Source organism: Filicampus tigris, chromosome 18 (assembly GCF_054856515.1).
Source record: "Filicampus tigris isolate MCC_2025a chromosome 18, RoL_Ftig_1.0, whole genome shotgun sequence".
Lineage (NCBI taxonomy): Eukaryota > Metazoa > Chordata > Actinopteri > Syngnathiformes > Syngnathidae > Filicampus > Filicampus tigris.
The window spans coordinates 9,810,526-9,823,136 of NC_141234.1; the positions used below are offsets into that span (position 1 = coordinate 9,810,526).

At 43.8% G+C, this 12,611-nt stretch overlaps 1 protein-coding gene across 4 annotated transcripts; it reads right to left on the reverse strand.

The window, feature by feature from the left end:
- Positions 1-728: 728 nt before the first annotated feature.
- Positions 729-9,772, reverse strand: thrap3b (thyroid hormone receptor associated protein 3b). 4 transcript variants are annotated; one of them, XM_086014592.1, is made up of 13 exons: positions 9,421-9,772; positions 7,937-7,988; positions 7,479-7,614; positions 6,010-6,732; positions 4,852-5,460; positions 4,394-4,560; positions 4,114-4,222; positions 3,959-4,034; positions 3,170-3,333; positions 2,790-3,066; positions 2,382-2,537; positions 2,139-2,168; positions 729-1,753 (listed from the first exon to the last, which is right to left on the reverse strand). In XM_086014592.1, exons 3-13 carry the CDS (start codon positions 7,592-7,594, stop codon positions 1,532-1,534), a joined length of 2,649 nt encoding a protein of 882 aa, XP_085870718.1. In that variant the 5' UTR covers positions 7,595-7,614; positions 7,937-7,988; positions 9,421-9,772; the 3' UTR covers positions 729-1,531. The 4 variants fall into 4 exon arrangements, with proteins under 4 accessions (XP_085870718.1, XP_085870717.1, XP_085870716.1 ...); XM_086014591.1 differs by having other exon boundaries at positions 7,920-7,988; XM_086014590.1 differs by lacking the exon at positions 7,937-7,988.
- Positions 9,773-12,611: the final 2,839 nt, after the last annotated feature.

Genomic DNA, 12,611 nt, shown 5'->3' on the forward strand with positions numbered 1-12,611 from the left:
CTCTCCGTAAAAAGAATCATTATGCAGTAAGTGGAGCGTCTGGTTGTCATGTTTTGAATGGCAGAGGCTAAAGGAGAAATTGTCTAGATAGAAAACAGCTCCGAAAAATGAGGCACTCGTGATGCTGTCAGACAATTGGGTGGTTCACTTGTTTTGTGTGACGCATATTATTGCTCACAGTGTTAAACTGAGTTACGAGGAATTCATCATATTTTAAAACAATGGGTTCAATGTTCTGTTGCAAAATTAATTTTAGCATCTGGGGCAGCAATGGACAAAGTTTTTGGCATTAATCATTGATTAATTCACATATTTTTTTGTATGTGCTATTATTAAATAGTTTGCAGCTGTAACAAATTTAAAATGAGAAAAAGTTAACCAATGACTTAATGTTTTTTAATATATCTACAAAAGATATTTTTAAGGAGGAAGTGAACCCCAAAATTTTCTTTACGGCTCAGGTGAGCCGTGATTGGTTGCTACCTGAGCAACTGTGATGTCATTTTCATTTGCCGCCGCAAGATGGATAAAACGGGTGGATTTTACTGCTTAACTCATACTCCACAAACAAAATATGCATCAGAATGTCGTGCCTACACTAGTGGAAGCGCATATAACATTGTAAAGAACATTTTGGGGTGGAAATCTCCTTTAATACAGTTTATATATTGGATTTCTTGGCTGATTCCGTTTTCTAATCTGACCCAAACACAACTCTTTACAACTCATTTCCTAAATCAAAGAAAAGGACATTTATTGAAAATTAAAAGACAAACATGACACCTCAACAATATAAAAGTTATCAGCTTCATATTATTCAGTAATCGAAAACAACCGCAGTCCCACAATTGTGTTGCGTGCATGCAATATGGTGTCGGCATGAAAGTAGTTCTTAAAACATCTTGCTGCTTCTTTATAACGTTCGCTTTTATGATGAGTTTAATCTACAAAGCTAGTATACATCATTATGTCTAAAGCAAAGCAGTTTTATTTTCCGGTGGACCTTTTACAAGAAAACACGCATGTTGCTGTTAATCACGGATGAAGTGGTGCTAAACTCAAAGTTAGGGTGAGTGGTATTAAAAAAAAAAAAAAAAATCAAAATGGTGACAACGATTAACTATTGATTGGTCCCGTGGGGAGAACATCAATCACTTCATGCATTTTTAACATCAAGATGTCATCAGGGCCTTAAAAAAAAAGCGTACAAGAAAATGGGCACAAGTCCCCCTCCGCTTCAAACCGCAAAAAACACTTACATGGAACTGTATTTTTTTTTTTTTTAAATCACCTAAGGCACAAATATTTTTGTATTTTTTTTCCTCATGTTTATTGAACGATGGATGACGCCTCAGTTTTCAACAATCGACAATGCATTCATCGAACACATGACATAAAAACCTTAAACCAACTTCTTCACTTGAGCTATAATGAGATTTAAATGAGGAGAGAGGATAGATACAGGAGGGGGGGGGATTTTTTTTTTTTTTTTTTTACCAGCACACCAACATGTGGACACACCAACGGCTGTTTAGGGTTTCAGGCCTTCGTCAGCATTCTTGGCGTCTTTATGCTCCGCCTCGATGTTGTCGTCTCCCATCTCGGGCTGCTCGGCGTTCTGGAACATGTCGTGGGCCCACTTGGGGCTGCTGCCTCCTTTGCGGTACACAAAGCGCCCCCGGCGGGGCATGAAGGACCCCCGGCCCCGCCCGCGGTTATCCACCCAGGTTTTCTCGCCATCGCGGTCGTCGTGCTAGAAACGGGACACCATTCAACTTTAAGAATGCCAGATTGGCATATGGTCACTTGACAGGAAAATCAGAGACACCAAGTAGGGCTGGGCGATTATAGGAAAAAAATAATCACGATTATTTTTGACTGGTATTGAAATCACGATTAATAAAAATGATTTTTCTTCCATTTCAAAAGCATTCATCCCTGCACACTGAAAACTATTCTTTTTTTGTCAAGTACAAAATGACCTTGTAAATATGAGAAATTCAATCATAATGGAAATGTGTTGTACGACAAGAAAAAAAAATCCTTGAATTCTCTCTTATAAAGAAAATAAATGAGCGAGAACATAAAATAACATACTAAACTAATATCAATAAAAAAGAATGAATAAAAATAAATACCCGCTGTTCCTGCTGTGTGAGCGTTGGCCTCTTAGGGGCAGAGTGGTGCCGTGCATGCAAGAAGTATACACAATGAGATAAGAAGAGTAGAAGAAGAAAGTTGTGACACACCGCGCCGTTCGGCACATTAACCATTTTTCTTGGGAGTATCTTGGGCGAAATCACGATTACATTTCGAGTAATTGCCCAGCCCTAATGCCAAGAAGCCATTCCAGGTCCAGACGTAACGGCACTGTGACTCACCAAGTAGTACTTCCTGCTCTTGGGCGTGTACTCAGGGTCCCATTCTTCCTCTGGGGGGCGCCCTTGGGGATTCATGTTGGCGGGGTTGCCATTGCTGTTGTTGTTGTTGCCTGGATAATTGCCCCTGTTCCATCCTCGCCCTCTCATTCTGGGGAACTGAAATGGGAAAAAGCGGGTTCAACTAAACTCTAAAACTAAATTACAATATCTTGTCAAAATTAACACTAGATAAAGAGTCTGCATAATACTCCAAATAATCTCCCTTTGCATTACCAAGTAGGAACTGAGAACAAAAGTGCAGTCGACCGTGCCTCCATTTGGACCGAAAATTGAAGGCGACTCAGTCAGTCAGTACGCCGGCGACAAGGACGCAGAGAGGAAACGAGCCGAGCGCACGCAATCACTTACGAATCCGCGGCCTCTGCCTCTCTGGCCCTCCATGTGCTGGCCCTCAAAATCCCGCGGGTGGCCGCGGTCCCCGTGGCCGCCGTAGTCGCGCGGAGGGTAGCGCGTGTGAGAGAAGCCCTCCTCAAAATGCTCCGGCCCATCTCCCATGTACTCCTTGCCTCGGAAAGGTGGCGGCGCTGGCGCTGGCGGCGCCACCGCCGCCGCCGAGGGGAAAGGGGATGGAGAGGACGAGGACGAAGACGAGGACGGCGAGCGATCGCGCTTCTTCTTTCCTTTCCTGCGAGCCCAAGAGAAACTTTGGAGTGTCTTGTTTGACAAGTAAGGTGAGAACACACAAAAGCTTGATAATTTTGTGACGCCATGAGGAATCCGCCACTCACTTGGACTTCTTGTGGTGCTTCCCGGATTTCTCAGAGGACCTCTCCCGGGAGCCTCCGGGGCTCCGGCCTGCCTCGCGCCTGTACTCCTTCCCGGCAAACCTCTTACGCCTTTCAATGTCCAGGCGAAGGTCCATCGTGTCCCCTTTGAATTTTTTGCTTGAATCCTGCGGCGAAACGCATTCGGGCGTCAGTAAAGAAGCAGCTGTGAGAAGTACTTCTGAAACATGAATCAAGCCCCGATTGCTGGTAACACATTTGTTGAAGACAGCTCAACTGCACTTCCAATTGACTCCCATTTATTTGGTGTTGTATCCCCCTAGTGGTCGAGACCAGACACTGCATGTGTACTCACAGTTAATGTTGCTGTGCATTTCTGTTACTAATAAGTCACAGTTCAGTATAAAACAAGTAGCACTGATTGAAAGCAGCAGCATGCATGTATCACTTAAGCTGAATACTTTAACGTTACAGTAGTTTTGTAGCTTCATTTGTTTCTTTTCATGGAAAGATACTTACAAGGTAAAGGCATTGATAAGCGTCCCGTGAGAGGCTTGGACTCAGGATCATAACTCCCTTCCTTTTAGCCTTTGCTTGGGGTTGGTACATACCCAATCAATAACCATATCTCATAGGCTGCAGGCTTGCTTGGCACTTACAAAACACAATTGGGCTCTTTTGATTTAGAAAAATGCATCCTTTGAAAGAAAAGCACAAAGCTGAACACTGCCGTTTTGGGTCGTCTCAAATTCGGCTGTGGAAAACGGGTCAAGTTGCTAAACGACAGGTCACCTTGAAACTGGCCTCGTCCATATCCTCAAACAGGTGAGAGTGCCTCTTAAAGGCACTGGGGGAAACATCAATTCTCCTAAAAGAGAAGAGAGCAGACCAATTAAAAAAATAAATAAATAGCCTCATTGTGTAAAGTTTAAAATCGTCCTACAAACCTGTGGATTTCTGGGCTCTTCCTTGGCTTCATTTCTACCTCGGCAGCTTTTCTTTGGTACATGGCGAAGCGCTCACTTAAAGACATGTCTGAGGAGGGGAAGTGCTGAGCTGCAAGCGAAAGCCCAAAAAACATAAAATAAAAATAAAATAAAAAAAAAAAAGACACAAGAGCCATTAATGCACGTGCACGCAACAGCGCTAACTGCTGATGCATTAAATGGCTAGCTAAGCTAGCCGGCTCACAAATCCCGCGACGAGAGTGTGTTAGCAGCACCGTACCTTTGATGTAATGCACAATGGACACTATGTGTTGCGCGAACAGCTCAGTGGGGCTGCTGCGAAGCTGGGCGGACTGAATATTCTGGAAGATTGAACGGAACTCCGAATCTTTCTTAGACGGATTCACCAGATCTCGGGCCGTGAGGCGGTTCTTAGACATTGAGGAGCTGGGAAAGCAAAGCCAAAGGACAATAAAGGTTAATATCACCACGATCTCACAAAAGCCACTAGGCCGCCCATATTTCGTAAATATCTTAAGATTTTTTCATTTGATGAAAGACGTCTGTTCCCTCGGAGTAACGCAACACACAGCCGTTGCAGTCTACCGCCTTGGCAACAAAAGTGAGTTCACCGCCAAGAGAAAATGTTCACATCGGCCACCGAAATGGCGACATTTTGTGTGGGCATCATCAAAATGTGAAGGCTGCACGTACTTTTGTGAGGTAACAGCGACATACCTTGGCATTTCTTCCAAAGACGCAACTCTCAGTTCAAAGTCCTCTCTGGATGACGCCAGACGGGCGGGGGAATCCTCACGAGGGAAAGCCCCGGGGAAAAGCGGCCTGTCCTTGCCTTTGGAAGTCACAGCGGGGGACGGGCTTCTTTTGCTCTTCTCTTTCTCCTTCTCTTTCTTCTCCTTCTTCTTGGCCTTCTCCTCTTTCTTGCTGTGCTTGCGGCTCTGATACATCTCCTCCACCATTTTATCCAAGGCCTCCGCATCCTCGTCCCTGCGACTTTTCTCCTTGGGCAACGGGTAGGAGGTGGAGTAGGTCGGCTCGTCGCCCCATTTGCCGAATATATCTCGGGGCGTCGGGTTGGACTTGCCCGCCGCGTCCTCGTCCGCGTCTCGGTCCTTCAAGCCGTGCGACTTGAGGAACTCCTCCTCCTCTTCGTCGAAGAACGGCATGGTCTTGTCATCCTTGGGGTCGCTAAAAGGGACGGAGATGCTGAAGATGTCTCCGGACTTGATGCCCTTCTCTTGCTCTCGCTCGGCGCTGATCTTCTCGCTATCGTTGGCATCCTCCTTTTCGGCTGCCTGCTTTTTGCTTTTGTTTTCGGCCAAGAACCTAACAAGACGACAAGGGGTCCATTAAAGGAGAACTCGGAAACGGCAATACAGCCCCACCCAGATGATATAGGAATATGAAAATCTGGAGCTGTGTGATTTGGGCCGGAAATGCCAAACAAAATCACCGGTTGATGCACGGCTACAAAGTACAGCAAAAGTGAATATGTGGGGGTTTGTAAACAAGCAAAGAAAGGCAATATAGCAAAGTTTCAGACAAAGTGACATCGTATGTGTTGGGGGGGGGGGGGGGACAAAAGGCCTTCCCTGCTGCAATTAGTACAGACGATGAGACAGTATTTATACTCACGTAATGCGCTTCTTTCTAAGTACGTGGGATTTCAATAAAGTTCCTCTCAGTGCACATCAAAGGACAATTGTCATACTTAAAATCAGGGGTCCTATTCCATTTTAAACTGATGATTCATCCAATGATCTTTGGAAAAAGGCTAAAATATTTGAAAGAAAAATGACATGTTGCACAATTTGCTGTGAAAATTAAGACAGCAGGAATCCCATTGAGCTGGGAGCAAAGATGAAACGGACATACTTTTTGAAGGCAGCAGAGATCACCGTCTTTTCTCCCGATTTGGCATCGTCCTTGGAGAAGAAGCCGAAGCCGCCGAAGGAGGCCGTTTGCCCCGACTTGGGGGGGCTGTCGCCGGCCGCGGCTTCGTCCTTCTGAGCCTTCTCGGAGCCGCCTCGGCCCGCTTCGTACTCGATCCATTTACCCCCGGAGGCCTTCTCGATCACGTTGCCTTCACCCGGCGGCTTCTCCGCTTGAGCCTCCCCTTGCTTCTCCTTAGTAATCTTGGAGCTGGGTTTGCCCTTGTTGCGGGGGCACGGCGTGGAGGAGCGCGACCGCGAGGAGCTGGAGGCCCTCGATCGTTGAGACTGCTCGGACGACGAGCGGTCCGAGTGGCGCGAGTGGGAGCGGCTGGCGGAACGCTTGTTCGGCGTGTGGGAGCGGGAGCGCCCTCGCCGGGGGCTGTGGGAGCGGTTGTCCTGGTCACGCTTGCGGTCGTGCCAGCCACCTCCGCCGCCGCCACCTCCGCCGCCGCCTTGCCAGTTAGACTTGTAGCCATAGCCGCCTCCCCTGTTCTGATAGTGACCGCGAGGGTAATAGCCTCGATTTCTTCCACGGAAGTGGAACGGCCTTCGGTAGCCGCGGTTGTAGCCGCGGTTGTAGCCCCTGTTGTTCTGGTAATCCCGAGAGGGATAATTCCGGTAGGACATGGGAGTGCGGGAACGAGAGCGGGAACGGGACCTAGAGCTGAATTAGAGCAAGAGAAGAGGGAAAGATTAGGAAAATTATTATACCTGTGTAATGACCCAAGATGTCGCCAAGTATTTGTACAAAGCAGCTCTCACAGGTGAGCCAAGCCCGCAGTTGTATAACCTAATTATTTACGGTATCTTAGTTAAGAATTCAATTGTCTAAAGCAGGGTTGGGAACAATTTCAAAATAACAGCATACCAAGGCAATGACGCCCATGTATTCTTTGGTAAGATAAGGTTTATTTTTAAGTTGTTCTTCTCACCACATTACCGTAATGTTTTTCTAACAAACGAGGCAGAAAAAAAATCCTTTGATGTTACCCCATCCCCAAGTTACTCGAATTACTTGAGGACTCATTTTACCCCGATGATATTTAACAAAGATCTTGCCTTCTGAAGCTGAGCCGTGATTGGCTGTTAGCTAAGCCCTGAGCAACTGTGATGGCATTTTCAGTTGACAGCAAGTGACAAAATGGCCGCCAACCGTGATGGTTAAAAACGGGTGAATTTTGATGATTAACTCATATTCCACAAACACAATATTATTCAGAATATCAAGTTTAGACTAGTGGGACAGTCTGCATAGCACATATTGATAAGATTTTTTTTTGTATTTACTTCCGCTTTAAGTGACAACTTTAACAAAACATTGTGTGCAACACCGGTAAAAAAAACAGATTTCAATCCAAGTCATGAATCAAAAAAACCTTACTCATAGGAGGTGCATTCAGGTGCACTTACCTGTAGCGACGTTTTCTGGATCTTGAGCGAGAGCGGCTTCGAGATTGAGATCTAGATAAAGATCTAGACCTGGACTTTGATCTGGAGTTGGAACGGGTGGGAGAGTACGGAGCCATCTTATTTCAGATTAAATTGCCTTGAGAAAAGAACAGAAACAGATCAAGGTGTAAGGTACTGCTAAATGTTGCACTTACTATTTGCCAACCAAACATGCAACAGGGGAGCCCAACACGCAAGCTAGCGCAAAGGTGAAAATGTTGAGCAACAAAAGTGATTCAAAACACGAGAAGTGACCCATTTTACAAACCAGGCGTGTACTTTTGCAGAGATCCTGACAGGCCGAGATGGGACAGTGTGACACTCAGTCACCCGTGATTTAAAAAAAATTAAAACACCCTTCGCTTTTAATTTCAATCACAAAGCTTCAACTGTCAGGGGAACCTTAAATCATAACCCACGTGGCGATGACACAAAGAGGCCAACAGGTTGGACGGAGAAATTCTGCAGCAGCTGGAACAACACACGCAAACATATGGACATTAGCCTGCAGCATAATGAGGCTGAGTGTGCACACAATATGCGCAGAGTGCAGCACACACGTAGAAATAGCGCAGACAGGCTGCCCTTTAGACTATACGGGATAAAATGTACATCTTATAATTTTATTTCCGTCTGCCGACCACAAAAACGGATTGCTGATTATTGAGATGGTGTTGAATAGGTGCAAAAAAAAGACCGCTAAAAATAGGCAAACATGTTTAATGTTTGAGAATACTTTTGTTGCTACTCTGTACAAGTATATGCAGTAAATACGTCTAGTAAATTCTAAATAGATATTTCGCTCCCATCTTGTAATCAGATCAGTGATCCGTTTATTTAAACTCGTGAATCAGTCACCAAAATCCTGTTCGCGTCAATAACATTTGCATTTTGTTGCAGATTCCCTTTGACGGAGCAGTGACAAAATGGTCTTCGCGCTAGATGTGGTGAAATGTCCACAGACAACAAACGGTCGCTAGGGGCTTCACACTGGTTGCCATGACGCTCACACCATTTTCTTTTACAAAACAGACCACTAAATCGGTTTAAAAGCCCCCTTAACGTTTACATACCCAAAGAGGGCTTTTAGCAGGCATCACTGAACTGTAGATAAAACAGCCGAGAGGCCATTTTGGGCATTGGGAAGAGGCCAAAAAGCGCATTTATTATTTAGACACACAAAAACAGACTGCTTTGTTTTTCTTGCACTCTATGGTTGCCAGTGTGGTTTCACTCCCTATAAGCCCTTCAGATAGCTTCAATGTTCTTATATAGAATGATTAAGGCGAGGCTTTCACGCGCTTTTAAAGGATGTCAGCAACTCTCAATTCAGCGTTATAATAGGAAGTGAATTCTCTTGTCTAAACACACAATGCCCCCGTGAGAGTCGTAAACAGCCATGAAAAATCTTGAAATACTTGATATCCGTTTACCACCCAACAAGCTACATTACAGGCCACGCTAAGGGCTTATTTCTGACGCCAAGAAGACATCAAGCAGCCTTTTTATTCTAATGGGAATCTGATCACAGTGCATTACACAAATTGTATAAATGTACGTGCATCACGTATAACATCAACTGAGCACTGCTATATTTGTCGTAAGAGGAGCACGTGCTGCAAAGCCTACACGAAAAAACAGGTGCCCTTTGATCGATGTTCAATGTATATGGAACACAGTAGAAATCCTGACAAAATAATGCATATTTCTATATACATGTTAACATAAAATCGATGTTTTAAGTCAAATCACCATAAACGCTCCCGACTGTGACGTTGCGTGCTTCCGTCGACGGAACGTCGACTAAAAAAAACGTTAATAATCCTTTAGACCTCTTAGTTAGCTACTGCATATTTCTACATTACAAACACGGCTGATAAATGTAAAATGTGGAATTAATTACCTGCGTAGGTTTTGAGAATAATCAATGGCGCCTGTAGGTAGAGAGCAACCTTTTAGGCCGCGCTTCGTCCGAGCTCTGTTTCCTGTATTTTTCCGAAACGGATTTTTAGCAAAGAAGCTAACTAGCTCGACACTAGCAGCCGCTACGCGACGAAGCACGCAAATGAAGCGACTCCTCCGCGTCCTAAATTCAAGATGGGATTGTCGAGTAAATTCAAGTTAGATTTATATAAAGTAAAGGCATGTTTTTCCTATCCGATTGCAGGTCGTGTATGGCCTCGAGGACTCGTGCGTTCTCTGAAGCTATCCGTTCCGTCGACAGATTAGCTGGTTGACGCTATCGATCGAAATCTCGCGAGATTTCGACGACAAAGCAACGTGTGTGACGAATGTCCAACTGGTGGAAACCAAATTATTGTAGAATACTGTAGTTTATTTTAATACAAACTAATGATTAATTCTTATTTTTACTTGTATTATTTCTAATGTATTTTATTATGATTGAGAAATTATTTTAAAATGTTACATGTACACGTGTACAAGTGTTTTTTGCTATAATTTTTTATTTATAATAATTTAAGTAACTAGTATAATATAATTATTTGATGATGATGATGATGATGATAATTATTATTATTATTATTATTAATAATACATAACGTATGTCATTGGGCATTCTCCACTAGGGTGCCTCTACCTTGAAACAGCATGACAACACAGATAAGTGATGCGAAATCAGTGAAACTGCTAAATCATCCTGAAAGTAATTATTAGCCATCTAGTATAAAATACGGGGCGGCACGGTGGTCGACTGGTTAGCACGTCCGCCTCACAGTTCAGAGGTTGTGGGTTCGATCCCGGCTCCGGCCTCCCTGTGTGGAGTTTGCATGTTCTCCCCATGCCAGCGTGGGTTTCCTCCGGGTACTCCGGTTTCCTCCCACATTCCAAAAACATGCATGGTAAGTTGATTGGACTGTCTAAATTGCCCCTAGGTGTGATTGTGAGTGTGGATGTTTGTCTCTGTGTGCCCTGCGATTGGCTGGCAACCAATTCAGGGTGTCCACCGCCTACTGCCCAAAGACAGCTGGGATAGGCTCCAGCACGCCCGCGACCCTTGTGAGGATAAGCGGTATGGATAATGAATGAATGAATGAATAGTATAAAATACATGAGAATACACAGTGGGATGAATGCACCAACGTAATAAAAGGCTACTTGTATGTACTTGTTCTAAATGCTCAATAAGTACGTCTTGCCATTATATCCATGTCCACTTAACATTGGAGCTGTTTGTTTTGCAGTGAAGTTTGCAGAATGGCTGTGTGGACTATTTTTACCATCTTAGTCCACATAATGCTCTCTGATGATTGAGACAGATCACCCCTGATCATCAGAGCGCCACTCGGTCTTCTCTGCCAAGCAGCGTTGAGTCTCATTTTACTTCTTTGGAAAGGCCTGACTTTTTTTACTTGTTTGTTAATTTTGTTTATTAAAGATATGCCTGATAACACCATATAGGCCGGGTAGTGTCCTGTCTGCTTAATTTTAATATCGATGGCTCAACCCAGAAAGTAGCCTGGTGGATATAAAAATTGAAGTAAAAACAGCTCAGCAAATTGTTTTGGAGCAAACAACTTGCTTGCACTGTTGTGCTAACTAGAATTGTTGACATAAATGTCAATAATTTAGTTCCAGTTTAAATGACCGTTTTAGCCCATAAAGTTTTTTTTTACAGTACAGGATGAAAACCTCTTTCCGATCTAATATCAGTTAAACAAGAAAAAGTGGGTATAATATTTTTCTCCTCTTGACTCAACATACCATCAACACTTGATTGTGTCAACAGCAGTCGAGTGTGTCTTTAAAAGACTTGACAAGTCAGTGCGCTATGCAGTGATGGAGTCGCTCTCGTTAACCTCCAACCAAGAAGCAAGCAGTTCTTATTAACGCTCATATTCGTGGCGCAGGTGTTTGACACTTGAGCACACCACGGTTATTATAGACAGTGATAAGCTCTCCTTTAGCTCCATCGTCACACAATGTCTCCTTGCCTGTCACTCACTATTACGGGCTGTTTATGGTTTCACTCCTTGTGGATTCCGACGAGGAATGACGACTTTGACCGAGGAGGTCAAATCAAGTCAGTTCAAATAAAAGGAGTAAATTTTACTTTGCAGTGGTGGGAAGTAACATATGTAATGACTTTTATTTTTCCAGGTACGGGAAGTATACTTTAATTTTTCTGATGACCTTTTACTACCTTCATTTGAAAACTGTGCCACGTTATAAAAATGGGCGTTGTCTATTATTGACAGTAAAAATTAGGGATGGGCGAGTGCCTGTACCCGGTATCATATAAAGCCTTATTTCATGGTATTGGGTAGTCGAGGAGGCTGCTGACACCAGCTACTGATACTTAAGGTAGAAAAAAATCCAACATCAATTAAGTCCTCCTCGACATAGCTGCCGGCATACTGTGGCAGTTTGACCATTATCCCTCGTAAAAAATGTATACTTTTGTACTTCTACTTTTACCAGTCTTTTTATCAAATACATGTACTTCTACTTCAGTACAAAGTATACGAGTCGTTTTGTCCCCTTTGAGGACAACCAACATGTCAAATGGATGGATGCCCATAACCAAGCAACGTTCCCAAACATTAATAAGAAAAATACTTCCAACATGTGTTCTGTCATGCCACTTGAATAGATAACTAATCAACATAACAGCAATCACACAGCATGCAGGAAGTGAATATTACAAAGTTAAGAAAAAAAAAGTCTGACCTTGAGGGGGAAAGTGAAAACATCACAAGCAAGAAAGAAGTGATGTGATTGTATCCATAGAAAAGAGAGGGAAAATAAGGTCCTCTGAAAGGTGTTGGGACTGCGAGCGAGCCTGCAGATGACTAAACTGAGTGACAAGCACTGGGTAAAAATACATCTGAATTATAAATAGTCCACACTCAGAAGGCATCCCGGTCAAGCTGTCTGCATCGGGAACAACAAATCCATGAGATGAGCAGATATCATTATCACTTTTGTGATGGTGTAGTGTGACATAATCAACCCCCTCCTTTATAATTCAATGGTGCCAAAGAACAACTTTTGTCTAAGTTAAGCTTATCAATTCACTTCAACATAACAGTTCCACAAGGTGGCAGACACCTGTATAATGTAATGAGTGAAAGG

Bases quoted from the DNA above. Each gene is read 5' to 3' on its own strand.
- thrap3b (XM_086014590.1), bottom strand. From the start codon at position 7,594: ATGGCTCCGTACTCTCCCACCCGTTCCAACTCCAGATCAAAGTCCAGG. The intron at 3,334-3,958 runs GTGACCTGTCGT...GTTTCGCCGCAG, and splicing joins TGGACGAGGCCAGTTTCAAG to GATTCAAGCAAAAAATTCAA. The intron at 2,538-2,789 runs GTAAGTGATTGC...TTCCCATTTCAG, and splicing joins GAGGCAGAGGCCGCGGATTC to TTCCCCAGAATGAGAGGGCG.